The 18,169-nt window shown below is 31.4% G+C and overlaps 1 protein-coding gene across 8 annotated transcripts in view; it reads right to left on the bottom strand.

Annotated features, from left to right (window-relative positions):
- Nucleotides 1–18,169, bottom strand: part of GFPT1 (glutamine--fructose-6-phosphate transaminase 1) — a 57,906-nt gene that overhangs the window by 3,551 nt on the left and 36,186 nt on the right. For all 8 annotated transcript variants that reach the window (XM_074287141.1, XM_074287142.1, XM_074287143.1 and 5 more), the window contains 7 exons: nucleotides 17,340–17,435; nucleotides 13,567–13,664; nucleotides 9,942–10,062; nucleotides 9,373–9,530; nucleotides 3,513–3,627; nucleotides 3,073–3,200; nucleotides 1,238–1,405 (listed from right to left, as the gene is read on the bottom strand). In XM_074287141.1, coding sequence (XP_074143242.1) covers nucleotides 1,238–1,405; nucleotides 3,073–3,200; nucleotides 3,513–3,627; nucleotides 9,373–9,530; nucleotides 9,942–10,062; nucleotides 13,567–13,664; nucleotides 17,340–17,435 — 884 coding nt within the window. The remainder of the gene's footprint in view (nucleotides 1–1,237; nucleotides 1,406–3,072; nucleotides 3,201–3,512; nucleotides 3,628–9,372; nucleotides 9,531–9,941; nucleotides 10,063–13,566; nucleotides 13,665–17,339; nucleotides 17,436–18,169) is intronic.

The raw sequence follows: 18,169 nt of genomic DNA, 5'->3' as shown, positions 1-18,169 counted from the left end.
CAAGAAAGGATAGTTTTACCAGTTCTTCCTTCCCTTAGATAGCAAGGCGTTGCCCTCTGACTTTCACCTATCTATTAGTGTACCACAGTATTCTCCCCACCATCTACGACAAAGAATTGACAGGCATCTTTGAACTATGAACAAAGGCAAAACTTTCTTTCTCCTTGCTCCCCAATCCCCTTACTGTTTCTCCAAACTCATATGCTTCTCCCATGTGAGGTCAGGATTCGGGTTGAAGATTTCAAGTTAAGAGTGCCAAGTATTCTCTAAGAAGAAAGCTCCCCATCACTATGCAATTTTGTAGGCAGGGAGTACTTGGTCTACAGAACTTCAATAGACTCTTTTTGGCCACGCTAGCCAAGAAGGCTAACAAAGACAGACTACTTTCAATTTTCTTCTTTCCTTCCTCAAACCTTTTTTCTCATATCACTGATAGAGCATCCCTATATTCAGTTGAAAAGCATGGAAATTGTCCATCAGAACTAACATCATTGCCTCCCTTTTCATTTGTGACATATCCACACTAATCCACCTCTGCAATTCTAAATAAGAATCTCAACAATACAACAATATATAACAATACAAACTTCAGTACAAGATATAAACTCTTTAAAAAGGAGAAAGAAGAAGTTCTGAATAGCTTCTAGGAAAACGCAAGTATACAATGCAATAAGTTTTATACAAACTAGATTTGTGGGGAAAGTGCAGCTTATATTTAGACCAACGTGATATTATCTGAGTACTTACATGGGACAGTAACTGATACAAGAAAAAAATTGTTATTTATTCCTTTAGGAAAACAAGTCAAATAAATTAAGCCATGTACACTATCCTGATGATACTTATTAAAGTCTAAACAGCTTTCTTTCATAATAAGGAACAACTGAAAAACTAAGCATTAAAACTCTTCTACTAAAACCCTCCTTCAAAGATTTATCACAGTGTAATAATAACTTGCTTTTTAAAAATTATGTCCACAAGCCTATCCTAAAAATATCTTAATAAAGCCCAGCAAGAAAAGAACAAGTTAGCCCAAATCTAGAGAAATCATTCATAACAATGGCACAAAGAAGTTTTACTTTAGCCATTCAAAGGATTTGGGACAAACAACACAGGTGAAAATCCATACACAAATAAGAAATCATAAATCGTAAATTCTAACAAGATTTTACTACCAAAAACCTTCTATCTCCAAAATGAATGGAAAAAAAATTCATGCAGGACAAGCGCATCTTACCTGTCGGGCAACAACTTGCTGTAGAGCATTCTGGCACTTAGCATACGTGTTATCTCTCATGATGATCATGATGACAGGCATCAATTTATCTACCAAAGCCAATGGGCCGTGCTTCAGTTCACCAGCTAAGATACCTTCTGAATGCATGTACGTGATTTCTTTAATTTTCTAAGGAAAAAGAACCATATACATTGGTCTCTCATTCAATCTTTCCTCTTTCCAATTCTAAATAAAAAGAAATCTCACAGCATCTGCTAATTAATAGATGTTCATTCTGGTATGGAGGTGACCTTAAGCTGCCAAAGGCAATATGCTAATAGGACTTGAACTGTGAGTAAGTCAAACAAATTTTGAAACATTTCAAGTACAGGCTCAATCAACTAAGGTGCGCACTCCTGGGGTCAGAGGACCATGTGTGTTAAAGTCCAGAAAGTTTCATAAGAAAAAAGACACTAACAGACCTAAGTACTAGGAATACAAAGTAAGGCAATTAATAGTCTCTGCTCTCAAGGAGCTCAGGTAATGAAGCAAAAAATATGTAAATAACGAATTATAGAAATGTTGAAGATAATCTCAATGAAAGGCATAAGATTATGGTAATGGGAAAGAATTCTTGGAAAAATTACTTGAGCTTGAAAGAAGCTAAGGAGGCAAGGAAGTGGAAGTGAGGAAGGAGAGTTCTAGACATAGAAGGTAACAAGTGAAAATGAGTTGAGCAATAAGAGGAACAGCACAAAAAATTTCATCTACTTTAACAAATCCTACCTAATTTTAATCTCACTATTACTCCACATTTTCAAAGCTTGGTACATCCATTTATTCCATAAAGGTATATTCCCATTCATTTTTAAACTTGGATAACTTGGATTGCAGGTATGATAAAAATAATGCAGAAACTGCATTAAAATAATACCCAGTCTAGTCCAAGACAAATTAATTACATAATTGTATGCAATATGTCATGTCAAATCAAATATACTTTACTAAAAGATGCCATACTCCAAAAGAATCTTTTTTTGTTGAAAAAAAAAAAAAAAAATAGTAAGAGTAGATGGTTCCAGACTTAAAACCAAATAGATTATAAGCTCAAGATCATACAAGTGAGCTTTTGGAGGGAAGAGGAAAGTACAATACATTTGAACAAACAGAAAATTTTATTCTAGATGCTATGAAAAAAAAAAAAAAAAAAAAAAAGCTCGTATAGATGAGTAATTGTGTTCCAAGATGAACAGAATGAAGTCTACACTAGCAATAAGAATACAATTCAACAGTCATAAAAATTATTCATTATTTCTATGACTACATCTTCAAATACTGAAAAGTTATATTATAAAGTTTTTAAAACTTTTAAACCACAAGAATGGAAAACACCCTGTTTTGCCTTCTAACTTTCCTTTTACTTGTTTCACTTTATATTTTTCCAACTGGATTTTAAATTGTTTGGGCCCACAATGAAACAATGAGAACTAAGAGACAAGCTTCAAATCTCTCATTTACTAGCTAGCGGTGCTTCTTTTTCTGTAAATGGGAATTACACAAATGGCTGAACCCTGATTCAAAACAAAGTACTTTGCAAACTACAAGATGCCATAAAATGAATTATCTTCAGGTCTTCTAACTCAGTATATTTTAGAGAAAAAGTACTCTATATGTGAGTTCACATTTTGCTCTTTTTAAAAGTCATATCTTATGACAATGTATTCTTGTTCAAAATATATTTCTGCATTAAACACTTGTTAATGTATTTGAGAGAAACCAAGAGATGTATAAGAACTCTGACAAATTTTCAACATATTTATTGTCAAATTGACTTCAAAATTAAGCAGACTACTTACTAGGGCTCCTTCCAAGCATGTAGCATAATGATATCCACGTCCCATTATCAACACTGATTTTTGATGATAAAGTTCTATGGCGAGTTTCTGAATTTCATCATCCATGCTTAGCACTTCCTTTATCAAATCTATTAAAGAAAAAAAAAAAAAAAGCATCCAATTATAAGAAAAAAAGGACAACACGCAAATGCATAGGGAGATGCACACGGAAGAATTAGAAAGTCACATAAAATACCAATTCTTATTCATTTAATGGTTGGGCTGGGGAGGAAGTGATTTTTTTTCACTATGCAGCAAAATTTTATGTATTGTTTTAAAAGTTAACTCTCCAAAGTATATAAGAGAATTTCTCAGAAACAAACTACATTTCACTGTACTTACATCCTAGAAAACAAAATATGAAAGGATTAAAAAAATATGTGTATTTTACATTAACCTACCAGGCAACCCCTTCAAACCAAGGACTATTTCTTTACGTCTTTCTTGCATTGAAATTCTATCATCACACATCATAAGGGCAAACATCACCAAAGATACAAATTGGCTTGTATAAGCCTAAAATAGAAAAAAAAATATTATTTGCTATCACATTTTAACAATTTGCAAAGGATTTAATTTTTTTTTTAAAGTTGTGAGGAAGAAGAAATAGCTATTTAAACTGATCATAAGATCATTCAAGTTTTAATAAGTAATGAACTCAGAAATGGAAAGGAGTTTGGTTGCTACTTCCTACTCAAGATATTTCTTTCTATATTTCAATTTCCCCACCTTAGCAGCATTATATTCATATGCATCTGATGCAGGCTTTTTCTTTACTGAGATCTACCTTCTAACACTCCCTCCAATCCTACATCTAAAATCTGTTTAAAAAAAAAAAAAAAAAAAAAAAAAAAAAAAAAAAGCTAATTTCATCACTTTCCCCAATAAAATATTCCTCAGTTTCTTCATTAAACTCAATAGACTTCTCTAAGTTCATAAGTCATGTTTACAACATTCACAAAAAAAAAAAATTTTGTTATAATATTATGATTTGTTTAAAAAAGAAAAAGGGCTGGGTCGCACAAGGAGCCTAGAGTCAAGACTCAAGTTCAAATCTGACCAGTTATTTACTAGCTGTGTAACCCTAGAAAGGTAGTCACTTAATCTCTATTTGCCACAGTTTACTCATCTATAAAATGGGGATAACAGTACCTATCTCCCAGAGTTGTTAAGATAAAATGAGATAATATTTGTAAAAGCAGTTGGGCACAGTGACCGGCACATAGTAAGCACTATATAAATGTTAGTCATTATCATCATTATTATTAAGTACTTAATTTTTTCATTCATTTCTTTATCTTCCACCAAAAAAAAAAAAATCATGATTCTCTTCTCAGATTTGTGTATTTCCACAAAAATCTTTATTGTCACACAGTTGTATCTATTCTAATTTATTAAGCATCTATTGCATGCAAGGCTCTATGCTATAGTTTGGAAACAAAGATAAATTCATGATTTAGCCTTAAAACATGATACAAATTATCAGGAAAGATAGATAAATTAGGATAAGGAACTGAGAAAAAAAAAGTTTTCAAAGTTTCAAATATCTCAAAAAGAAAAATTCAAGAAGGAAGAGATCTCTCCCAGCTGAGATAATCTGAACCTGGTCTTCAATGGCAGAAAAAATTTCGATAGAGAGAGGGGCAGTTTCTAATCCAGACATGCGATATTCCATTTTTTCTAAAGTCTTGGAAATCAGCAGGGCAGAACTATGATTCAATGAATATAGGATTCGATAAAAAGTTTAGAAAAGTTATCATCTTATGAATCCTGTACAGCAGGCTCAAGACTGCACTTTATTCAGATAACTTACAAGGAGTCACTTTTTGCTCAAAATACATGCTTCAGTTGCTATATATTTCAGTCATGTGTTCCAATCCACTTAGCCTGGTAATAATCTTGAGTATGTATTTATGTCTTTGTGTTTACTGACCATACTCTGCACACTGTTATATAGACTCCTACAATCCTAAGTATCAATTATGTTATGTGTTCCTTGGTTATCTTCTCCTGAAAATGAATGGAAACATCCCAAATACTATTCTTTTTTTTTTTTTGTCACACTTAATGTTCTCCATAGTATTGATTCAACAATTCCATATCTAGATACCATTATTCTTATAATATTTTCAATTTAAAGCTGCCTTTATCATAGAAGTAGGACTCTGGAAAGATATATTCTATATATTCATCGGATGTTATTCATAGTGGACTAAAAGTTCATGATCCCTCTATCTTAAATCATGATCATCAGGGGAAAATAAAGCCAACTATTTTTTTTCTTTGACATCATCTTTATTAATCATTTTTTTCCACTTTCTGTAATCTCTTTCTTCTAATAACTCAAACTTCAACTGGAAATAATAAAGCACTTAGCATATAGTATGTGGCACATATTATATATCAATAAAATTTTTTAAGTGATAAAAGTACCACTTATCCCCACAAGGTGTTTGATTTCTAGCCTAGAACTTCATTACCTTGCCAGAGATTCTTTTCCAGGATTCTTGTGGTACTATCATTCAACCTTGTATGAATAACAACAAGTAGGTGCAGGTGATAAGTTTGATAAATAAAGCTCAGTCAATGCTCAATTCTATCACAGAGAGATACATACTACAAGATGAGTAATATAATTCCTTTTATGTTGCTACATGTATTATCTGTATTCTCATTCTGTGAAATATGGAATGTCCTCTGTCTCAGAAAGCCTAAATCTATCAAGGAAAAAGTCTCATACCTACTAGACAATTTGTCCTTGTCTTATTTTTATTTAGCACAATACAGGAAGTACAATGTCCAGAGTGCTAAGATTCAGAAGAAGCAGAGGCTAGTGAGAAAAACTTAGCTATGCTGAGGAAAACATGAGAATAAAAGAAAGGAAAAACTGCTTCTTGTGATGGCTAAGATGATAATAATTGGGGAGAAATGAGACAAGAGATGCTCAATATTTATTTTGCTTCTGTTTTGTCCGGCACAGTGAATAAATTCAGACTAGAAAGGAAAATACATAAAGAAGGGAAAGGGACCTGTATATGCAAAAATATTTGTGGCAGCCCTTTTCGTAGTGGCTAGAAACTGGAAATTGAATGAATGCCCATCAACTGGAGAATGGCTGAAATAAATCGTGGTATATAAATGTTATGGAATATTATTGCTCTGTAAGAAATGACCAGTAGGATGAATACAGAAAGGCTTGGAGAGACATACATGAACTGATGCTGAGTGAAATGAGCAGAAACAGGAGATCATTATACACTTCAACAACAATACTATATGAGGATCAATTCTGATGGACATGGCTCTCTTCAACAATGAGAGGATCCAAGTCAATTCCAATTGATTTATAATAAACAGAACCAGCTATCCAGAAAAACACTGGGAAATAGGTAAGGACCACAACATTAACATTTCTACTCTTTGTTATTATTTGTTTGCATTTTTGTTTTTTCTTCTCAGGTTATTTTTACCTTCTTTCTAAATCCGCTTTTCCTTGTGCAACAAGTTAATTGTATAAATATGTACACATATATTTTATTTAACATATATTTTAACATATTTAACATGAATGGGACTACCTGCCATCTAGGGGAGGAGATGGAAGGAAGGAGGGTAACAGTTGAAAAAGAAGTTTTTGCAAGGGTCAATGTTGAAAAATTACCCATGCATATTCTTGTATATAAAAAGCTATAACAACAACAAAAAAATGCTACCATGATTAAAAAAAAAAAAAAAAAAAAAAAGGCAATACAAATAAATGTGCCTTGTAGGAAACTGATACACAGGAAAAGAACATAGGCAGTAAAGAAAATCTCTAACAGTTCTTATTGACTTCAAAACTATCTTTTTGTTAAAACTTTAAGGATAAGTGTCCTTGTGGTCTCTCTGAATCTTATTACACATTCCTAACATTCTACTATTGCTCATTCATTGTTACCAAATATACTATCCTTTGTTTTGTAAAATCTGAATAATTAGGTATGGTTTTATAACTAAGATCACGAATCCTTAATTACATATACCACAACCCCATCAAAAACATTAATTAATGCCAAGTATATCAAAGGAATAGATTCTTCTGTTGGCTCATTTGTTTCTCTGTTAAATCTAAGAGTGCTAATCATTTTTCTCATCCTTAACTCCTTAATCTCAAAAAAGAAAACCTGTCCACCAAAAAAAGTAAGACTATGATCCATACAATGACTGCACTGACAAAGGAAGGGATAATGTTCAAGGCCAGCAGGTTATGGTCACTAGAAAGGGTAAAAAATTTGAACAGAATTAATGAGAAGAGGTTGTTGATCGAGGGTAACAAAGGAAAAGCCTGAAAATGGCAAGTTGAAGTAACAAATAAGATAACTTCCTTTTTGGAACCAGTGAGTTGGAATGTGAGAGAGAATATACTGAAAAGAATATGGAGAACATGAGAGAAAGTACCAGTACTGTAAAAATAGACCAGTGAGTGCAGGAAGAACCTAATCTCTAAGTAGCAAAGATAAGACATTAGATCAATCTGACAACTTAAAAAAGCACTGTATGGGTCACCAATTCTGAAATCAAATTAGAAGAGGTAACAACATACACTATTTTTAAACTACACTTAGTCTAGGAATTTATATTCCAAAATGAAAAAAATAAATGTAAAGGCAATAAAGAGTCATGTGAAGGACCACTTTAAGAAATGGTTCTAAATGTAAACAAGAGTGAAAAGAGTAGAAAGATGGGGTTGTGTTATATGTAATTAGGCTTCCCTGGAATTTAAAGGGCCCAGCTTGAAAGCTGTACTCTGGAAAAGCTCTTGAATTTTGGGTTCTTAATCACCTCCTATTCCCTCTATGGATCCCTTGTTGCCTTCAATCCCTATAGTCTCTTTCCCAACCAATTCAACCTTCACAAAGTTGCAAAACCAATCTTACTAAGACACAGATCTAGCTATGTAATTTTCCAACTGCAAAACTTCCAGAGGCTCTCTACTGCAACTAAAATACAAATTCCTAGATCTGACATTTATGGCCATCCATAATTTAGCTTTATCTACATTACTAGCTTTATTTCCTGTTAGCTTTCTTCCTACCTTAAACACTCTTAAATTCCAGTTCAACAGGCTTACTAGTGGCCTCATGAATTCAGTATGTAATCTCCTACATCTCTGCACATTTGCACAATGTACTCCCTCCTGAAACAGAATGTGAGAATCTTCATTTTTCTTCAAAATTCAACTCAGAATTGTACATGTTTAACTTGTATTGGATTACTTGCTGTCTAGGAAAGGAAGGGAGGAGAGGGAGGAAAGATGAAACACAGGGTTTTGCAAAGGTGAATGTTGAAAACTATCTTTATATGTACTTTGAAAAACAAAAAGCTACTAAAAAAAAATTCAGCCTCAGTTGCTATCTCTCCTGTTCTGCCTTCCCTTATTCAGCCAACTGAAAACATTTTCTCTTTTAAACATTCCTTTTAAACATTTTGTCTGGATCTCTCCTTTAATCTTATATATTAGTTCTATGTCCATGTCTTTTTCCTCCTTGATCCCTAAATGAATGTAAACTACTTCAGGACAGGTATTATATTGTATCTCCAGGACAAAGAACAGTAAAAACAATATTTACTAAATTGAATTTGAAAATTAAATGTATATTCTGCAAGAAATGACCATCAGGATAAATACAGAGAAGCTTAGAGAGACTTACATGAACTGAAGCTAAGTGAAATGAGCAGAAACAGGAGATCATTTTACACTTCAATAACAATACTACACGAGGATCAATTCTGATGGAAATGGCTATCTTTTAAATATAATAAACATATTATATTTAAAATATACTTTAGCATGTTTAACATGTATGAGACTGCCTGCCATCTAGGGGAGGGAGTAGAGAGAAGGAAGGGAAAAGTTGGAACAGAAGTGATTGCAAGGATCAATGTTGAAAAATTACCCATGCATATGTTCTGTCAGTAAAAAACTATAATAATAATAATAATAATAATAATAATAATAATAATAATAAAAGAAACTTACTAGTTGTGAGGAACAAAAAGAAAGAAAATTAAATTTAAACTATGTACATGTTCAAGTTCCAAACCTTTAAATTGTATCTACTTCCTTGTCCTTGTTATTTTCTTAAGATTATATTATGTGCCATGACATATATGCTGCCCAAATATTATCTACTAATCACATTAAAAGTCTAAAAATCAAAATCCTAAATGTGGTATTCTTAAAATATTCTGATCATATGAGAAAGAGTCAATTCAATTTACCTTTGTGCTGGCCACACCAATCTCTGGGCCGGCATTAATATGAACTCCACAATCTGTCTCTCTTGATATGGAGCTGCCAACAGTATTTGTAATTCCAACTGTTAAGGCTCCTCTCTCTTTACAATATCTAAGACCCATTAATGTATCTGCTGTCTCTCCTGTTTAAAAAAGAAAATGCAACAATAGTTACAAAAGGTTTATGTGCATTAATTCATAAGTTTTAACTAAATTCCTTAAATTATTATTCATAGTAAAATAAATTGTTCCTATAGAGTAAATAATATTAATATAAATCATGTTTTCATTTTTCCCTTCCGTCATCTTAAATTTATATTTCCATCTGAATCATCTTAAATTTAGCTCTTTCTTTAGGCTATCTCCTTTTATAATTTTTAAAAATCAATCAGGTGTTATACAAAATATCATCAGAAATAACCATTATACTTTTTACTATATTCTGCCATCTAAATATGCTAGAATCATTATAAGTGACACTAAGATATTAAATTATTCCAATATGTGTCAAATATAAAATTCAAATATATAATTAAAACTCTAAATGAACATACCTGACTGACTGATAAAAAAGCAAACATCATCTCGAAAAACTGGAGTATTTCTATCCAGAAAGTCACTGGCAAGTTCCACCATAACAGGCAATTCTGTCAACTCCTCAAGAACTTGACGAGTCTATAAAAGAGATATCACATAGCCTTCAGTATTTTAAATATCTTTCTTTCCTCTTAAAATATTTGGAATTTATTAATTTATGAATCTTCTCTTTACTCTTCAAAGTCCAAACTTATACATTTCCCACTAAATCTCAGCAGATTTATTATTTTCTAATTTATTGACAATAGGTCTAAAGCTGATAGAAAATCTCATCTCCTGTCCTCCATTCTCTCTATGCTCTAAGTCATTTTTTTCTTTCCTATGTCTCAGCACATGAAGCCTTCTCCTGTGACCTTGCTCTCTAATGATCTGCTTCTCCATGAAAAAGTTCCTTGACTTCTGCCTATAAAAATGGTTATAATATCTCACTATTCTTAAAAAAACAATTTAATTCTGCTACTCTCTCAAAAGATTACCCTATTTTTCTGCTATTCACCACCAAACTTTTCAAAAGTACTATTTTCTTTGTACTCCCTTACTCCTCAGTCCCGTGCAATTCAGATTCCATACTCCAATGAAAATCTATTAATAATCTTATTAATAATCAGGTTTTTTTCCCTAGTCTTCACCTTCCTTAATCTTTTTCTTCCCTTAGTTTCTGTGATCACTCATTTATCAAACAGTCATTTGTTACTGCATACAAAGGAAGCAAGATAAAATGGTCATAAATTATATATTAATGCAATAGTGTGTATGTATACATATATATATATACTACATGCAGAAATTTTTAACAAGCTTTTAATTTCATCAATATTACAAAAAAACTTTTCTATTCACTAAAAATTAACATCAGTATTATTTCACAGAGTGATATGTATGAATACTTCTCATAAGTGATTCAAAAACTGAGTTAATTATAATGAAATTTTAAAGGCTGCCAAATCTGGGGGAAAAAAGACCTAACAATGATAAGTAAATCCAAACAGAACTGCATAATTAACTGCACTTATTAAATCATGATGTTCATTTTCCAATACCATCCACAAATTGTAAAAAAGGTTTTTACTGAAATTCATTTAGTAAATTTGCATCTATGGTAGTTATTCTTGAAAAACTAAGTGGAAAGTATTACATTTTTTTTATCTTCATAACAAATAGACTCTAACCCTACTAAAATTCTTCATTTGGAAAAAAATTAAACAGATTAGAAAAATGTACCTCCAAATTGTAATTTTTTAAGTGTAAAAATATAAGTGATATATGTATATTGTTTTTCCATTTAAAAATTCATATTATCATTACCTAATATTTTAAGGCATAATATATACATTTTAGAGTGAGATTTATTATTAACAAGCAATGAATCACGATTTCATATTATCATAATTTCACATTTCAAATAATTATCTTTGAAATTTTGAAATATTTTTAGCCAACTTCTTGTCTGATCTAATAAATCACTGTTTTATTAGAAGTGTCAATTCAACTACATTCTTGCTTCCATCTGCTCCATAACTTTTAGTGTTATATCCTCAATCTAAAGATTTTTTGCAGGAATTTTTAAAAACTTCTTGTCAATTTCATAAGGATCTGTTATATTACAACCAGATAATGTAATCTATAAATCCATTAAATTTCTTCTATGAAAAAAATATTTTATAGTTCTGATATGTAAATCAGGTGCCACATATTGCATACAAAAATTACAATATGCCAAAATACAATGAAAGCAAAAAAGTGAGTTTTCCACTTCCTATAAATCCCTTACAATTGTAGGACATTCACTTCCCTCAGGTATAGCATTTGTGATATGTTATTATAGTACATAGAGGATTCTAATGTCAATCCACAGAGTTATTAGAAGAGGAAAAGAAAACAGGATCTGGGACTATGATTTGGGTTAGTGGTATGCCAGTGAGGGAAATTCAAGTCAGCATCTTGACTTTCTTTAATGGAACATTATTACAATTAATCTCTTATAATAGGATAACATTATTTTAAAAAAAATTATCCTACAATTAAAAATAGAAATTCCATATTCTGGCATTCAAGACTCCCCACAATCTAAAATTTAGAAAAGAAAACTAGTTTAACTTCATCATATTTTTATCACATTTATCAATGTTCTGTTTTATTACAAAAAGCTATGCATGTTAAAAAATATATAAAACAAATTAACCTCCCTTTCTATGCCTCACCATTAATACATACACTTCACAAAGTTTCACATCTAAGGTTTTGCTGCCTTCTCGACATACTTGTATGATTTCATTCTACCAGTGTAAATAAGAATATAATAAGTCAGAAAACCTTAATAAAAATAACACAGGATTTTCCTTCTGAGAAAATTACCATAAAGTTCTTAAATATTTCATCTAAAAATGTTGCTCTGATCCCTCCTATTTTTAACATGCATCAATGTTATTTTGTGATTTATAAATAAGGTATCCATGTGCAAAATATGAAAAATAATGCTTTCCCTTCAAATATCTAAAGCTCAATAATTGATGCTAATTCTTTGGAAGACATATTAATCTAGAGACATTTTTCAGATAAATGAGGGAGAGAAAATCCATGATTGGTTAATTAATTTTAACATTTTAAAAATAGCTTTACCAAAACAAAGATCTATATTAATGGATAAGTTGTTCTTTTGTGGAAAACTATTATATTACAAATGGAATATTATGTTTTCTCCCCCCAAAGCAATAAAATCATAGGCAGCATTGGAGCAGCTGCTCCTTCTAGAATGGTCTGAATACAATCTCCAGCCAGAGGGAAAAAACTAGATCACACCTTCTCATACTTTTTTAAGTTTTCACATTATTTTGATAGGGAGAAAAAAAATCTATGAACCACCTACCTGATCAACTCTTATCAAAACAATCTTTTTAAAAAGTCACAATGAATAGGATTACTTTTGAAAAACCACTAATGAACTCATATACAATTTTTATCAACTCCCCTAAGCCAATTATTTAACAGAAACATTAATAAAAATATTAACACTGTAAGACACTAGTTAAAATCTAATTGCTACTTTTGGACCAAAAATACCCTTTTAGTTTAGTGGTTCCACACTAAAAATAAAGTCATCATTGTTGTGAGACTAGTATTAACATAAACATGGCAAAAAAAGGTCTTAGTAAAATCAGGATATTTTTTAGACATAAAAAGCTTTTCCATGAAGCAAATTTGCTGGAGTTTCTTTGATTCTCAAAAGAAAGCAAGGATAAAGAGAAAATAAGGATTTTTTTCCTACAGCAACAGAGATTTTACTTTTCTGCCCTTAATGAAGCCAACATTACAGAATCTACTACTCTGTAAGTGCTTTTAAGTTAGTTTTTTTCTGGACTAAGTTATTTATATCATTGCAACATCTTGAAGCAGCTTTTAAATTTCTAAGTCAAATTTTACTTTTGAAACAAAAATGAGGAAAGTATTTTTTAAAAATTAAAAAATTTTTAAATGAGAAAAATAATATTACCTTTTAGCAAAGTTATATTAACGGTTAATATCAGAGGAATTCAGAATATACAATAAAGTTAAATACAATTGAAATTCCAAGAAACCACTTACTGCAACTCCAGCATGATAACTTGTTCCACATGCAATAAGGATCAAACGTCGACATCTCTGGATTTCTTTGATGTGATCTTTCAAACCTCCCAAATTTACTGAAATAAAGATTTAGTTACATTTTTTAAAGTGTCACATTTAATAGCATTTCAAAAATTTATATTGCCAATAACAATGAAGACTTTTTAAAAAGTCTTTTTCTAAAGCACTTTTCTAAAGCAAAATAATTTTTTCTATCAAGATTTTTCAAGTAAATATAAAATAGTCTTTATGCTGAAATAAAATTTTAATTATTAATATATCAAGGAAATATTTTCAGAATTCTTGAGAATTACAAACCAAATTTTAGGAAGTATCAAAAACATGCATGCAGTTCATTATTCTCAAGAGAAACAAGCTCATACGCACTTTACTTCTAAGGGTCATGATACTGCTATTTTCCCCAATTATGCTCAAACAGTATTATTAGTATTAAATATTATTAATTTCACTTCTACAAAATCCATCATTTCCATTCTCATTCCCACTTTTCCTTCACCCCCAATATTACAGGCCTTACTAACTGAACTAACTAAAAGGATCAAATCCTAATCCAAATCTCTCCTTCATACAAGATACCTTCAATACTGCTGCCATATAAACTGCATAGATCTGATCATGTTATACCAATACCCAAAAACCTTAAATACAGGTCTGTGGTCAAACCCAATGATGTTCCTTTGTTTCAAAAATCTACATAATTTGACTACAGCTTAACTTTTCAGATTTACTCTGTACTGTTCCCTTTCACACTAAATCACAAGCAAAACTATTAACCATTCTACCAGTCCAATCCCTGGCCCCTGCCTTTGCTCTCACTGTTCTATATGCATATATCTTTATCTCTATGGTTCCATCTTTTAAGGTTACGACCAGATTCTCCTACTCCAAAGTATTCACTGATTCCCTTTCCACCTCAAGAATAATAGCACTTAGCTGAAGCAGGACAAGAACTGATATAATATTTTAAAGAAAAATATTCTGAGAAATATAAGAACTCTGATCAGTTCAAAGGCAAAGCACAATTCTAGAGCACTGATGAAATCTGCTAGATACCTCATGACAGAGTAATAATAAAAGACTCAAGATGAAAGTGAATCAAATTTTCAAACACAAGTACAGATTTATTATGTTACATTTTTCTTTTGTTTTTCTTCAGTGCAAAGGAGGGTAAAAGAGAAAGGAATATAGCAATTAAGGTGCCCTAAAATATGAAAGGTCACTGAAGCATTTTTTTAATGCAGAGAATACAACTGGAAGCAAGAAACACAGACAAGCAAGAAGTGAATAACTGAAAGTTACATGCTGAATCTATGAAATATGCACACATAGAAATTCAGTTTCAGATACAATCTCCTCTTCTATCTTACTTTGTACGGGGAAATATTCATTTCATTTGGTGCATAAATTCAAAATTCTTTTTTTCACTTCACAATATTTTATTTTTTCCTATTTCATGTAAAGATCATTTTCAGCTTTCATTTTTATTAGATTTTGAGCTTCAATTTTTTTTCTCCCTTCCTTATTTTCCTTCTTCCTAAGACTGTAAGCAATCTTATAGGTTACACATGTACAATCGTTTTAAATAAATTTTCATTACCATCATGTTGTAAAAGAAAAATCAGAACAAAAGGGGAAAAACACAAAAAGAAAAAATAAGTTCAAAGTTTTTAAAAATAATAAAATAAAATAAAATAAATCAATAGCATCTTGCATTTTCTTTATTCAAAGCCATTGTGTTCTAGTTTGGAAAAGAAAAGAAAAATCAATGAAATAGATACAATTCTTGAAAATAAGAAACGTATCTGCTTTATCTTTTTTTAATCACAGCTGCTAGTCTAGTATTTCTCAGAGGTGCCAATACCACACAAACTCCTCTCCATTCCTCCATCAGTTTAAGTCCTCAGCACCTTACTCGGCTCTCAACTACAGTCTATAGCCTCCTCACAACAGGACTAAGTACAGAGAAAAGGATAAAGGGATGGGGATAGGGACTGAGAGGCAGAAGAATCCCAAGGTTTTCATTATGGATCTAGAAGCACTTGAAACCCTTAGTTTTTGCCAAATTAAATTTCTGTGTGTGGTGATTTCCCAGGGAAAAAAATACCGTGCTATGATTTTAAAAGTTTGAGAAGGACTATTCTAGCACACAGGAGTTATTTTCCTCTGTAAATGATTTAATTTATTTGACTATTGACATCTGAATGAAGATTTCCATTATCAAAGAAAACATCTTTGAAATTAGGTAGACACAGAAGAGTTCTGCTCTATAAAAGTTAATGTAAAACTACCACTTTCTGAAAATAGTTTTGCTTCTCCTTATTTGCCTTTGTACACACCACTATCTACTGCCAATTCAGGTTTCTTATTCTCCAGACTTAGCTCAGTCTGCTACCTTAGTTCCCTTGAGGAAAGTATCCCTCATTTGCTCCCTCATCATTTTCATTCATATCCCTTCTCTCTTAACACTCCTGCCAATTGGTTCATTCACAAATAATAAGAACCTGGTTTATGCTGGGCAATGAAAAGAATACCAAAGAATACAAGTTATGGTCCTGATCTCTTAAGACTTTACAAGCCAGATGAGGAGTTAAGACCAAAAAAAAAAAAAAAAAAAAAAAAAAAAAAATCAAAATGACTGCAACAATCAGACTACTGGTTCATTCTGTCTAGCATTGTTACCATTCTATTCCATAAAGGAAGTGCTATAGGATATAAAATCCTAATCGTCCATATGATCCTTAAAAATTTAAGAATATCCCTACTCTTTTTTTTTTCCCCTGAGGCAATTGGAATTAAGTGACTTTTCCAGAGTCATAGCTAGGAAGTATTAAGTGCCTGGGATCACATTTGAACTCGGGTCTTCCTGACTTCAGGGCTGGTGCTTTGTCCACTGCTCCACCTAGCTGCCCCATATCCCAACTCTTAATAATCATTTATGGTGCTACCAAATTTCCCAAAATCTTTTTTATATTTATTTGTATCATGCAATGATTCAAACCAATTCCAATTGTTCAGTAATGAAGAGAATCAACTACACCCCAAGAGAGAACTATGGGAAATGAGGGTAGACCACAACATAGCATTTCCGCTCTTTCCGTTATTGATTACTTGCATTTTTGTTTTCCTTTTCAGATTTTTTTTTCTTTTTTTCTAGATCCGATTTTCTTGCATAGCAAGATAACTGTATAAATATGTATACATATATAGGATTTAACATATACTTTAATATACTTAACATGTATTGGACTACCTGGACGGGATGGGGGGAAGGAGGGGAAAAGCTGGAACAGAAGGTTTTGCAAGGGTCAGTGTTGAAAAATTGCCCATGCATAAGTTTTACAAATAAAAAGCTATAATGATAATAAAAAATATTTATTTTTATCTTCTACCTGTATCACTCCACTCCTTTAATGAATTTCATAAGCTAGATACATATTCTGGAATTATATTTCTTTTTATTTGCCTTAAAATTGCTTTAATCAAGTTTCAAAGCGTATCACTCTCCACTCTTTGTATTTCAAGAAGTGAATAAAACATGTATTTAAGTTCTGATAATAAATTTCTTGTGAGCAGAGGGGTTTTTTAACAATTTTTTCCAAAAAATATGTTTGTACTTCATTGTATACCTATTATGAAAATAAACAAAGTCGACTGGATTTTATAATACCTATTTGCATCTTCACAATAGTTAAGGTACCTTTAAATTAATAAAGAAATATACATTTAATTACCAGTAAAATCATCAAAGTTGACTCTTCCTCTCATTGTGTTAACAACAGATTCAGGCTGCTCAAATATTTCCTTCTGCATAAATGAACTGAAGTTGCCTATAAGCAAAGCAAATTATAACATGAGGACAATCTGAAAATCAATACATTAAGTAAAGAAAAAAGTAGAAAGTTTCAAACAATATTTCATTATTATATTAAAGGAACTAGATTTTAGTTGCATTTTTGAAAATCATTCCCAAAATTTAAAGTTTCTAAAGTATAGGAAGTAAGCAAGAGAGTAACAATGGGGCAAAATATTCAATTGTAAGGACCTAAAGAATTAGCACAATTTTCTTGTAAAAATTCTGGAAGAAAAATGAACAAATGGGGTACAGGATAAATTATTTTCATTAAAAGATATAACAAAGAAGAGAGTTATTTGCCATTTCAAAAAAAATGCATGCCTCTGCAAATAAGCAATATGAAAATCCAATCATTTTTACATGTATTAAATAGGGGAAGCATAACTATACAGAAGTTGTTATGGTGAGGATCTGAGGATTACAATGGACTGCAATTTCAAAGCAAATCAGCAGTATAATGCAACAGTGGAAAAAAGAAATGATCTTGGACTTCATTAAAAACACTATAGTTTCCTTTAAGCAGCAAAGCAATAGTCCTGCTGTACTTTTTGCCCTTTTCAGACCTATTTCTGAAGTACTGTGTTCATTTCTGGGTACCATAGTTTAAAGTGACTTGATAAACTTGATATTCCAAGAATGAGGAACCAAGATGGTGAAGGGACTTCAGACCATGACATATCAAACTGAAGAAGCTGGGTATTTTTAGAC

This window comes from Sminthopsis crassicaudata, chromosome 2 (assembly GCF_048593235.1).
Source record: "Sminthopsis crassicaudata isolate SCR6 chromosome 2, ASM4859323v1, whole genome shotgun sequence".
NCBI lineage: Eukaryota > Metazoa > Chordata > Mammalia > Dasyuromorphia > Dasyuridae > Sminthopsis > Sminthopsis crassicaudata.
The sequence above is the reverse complement of the archived record's forward strand: the minus strand, read 5'-3'. Positions and strand labels throughout refer to the sequence as shown.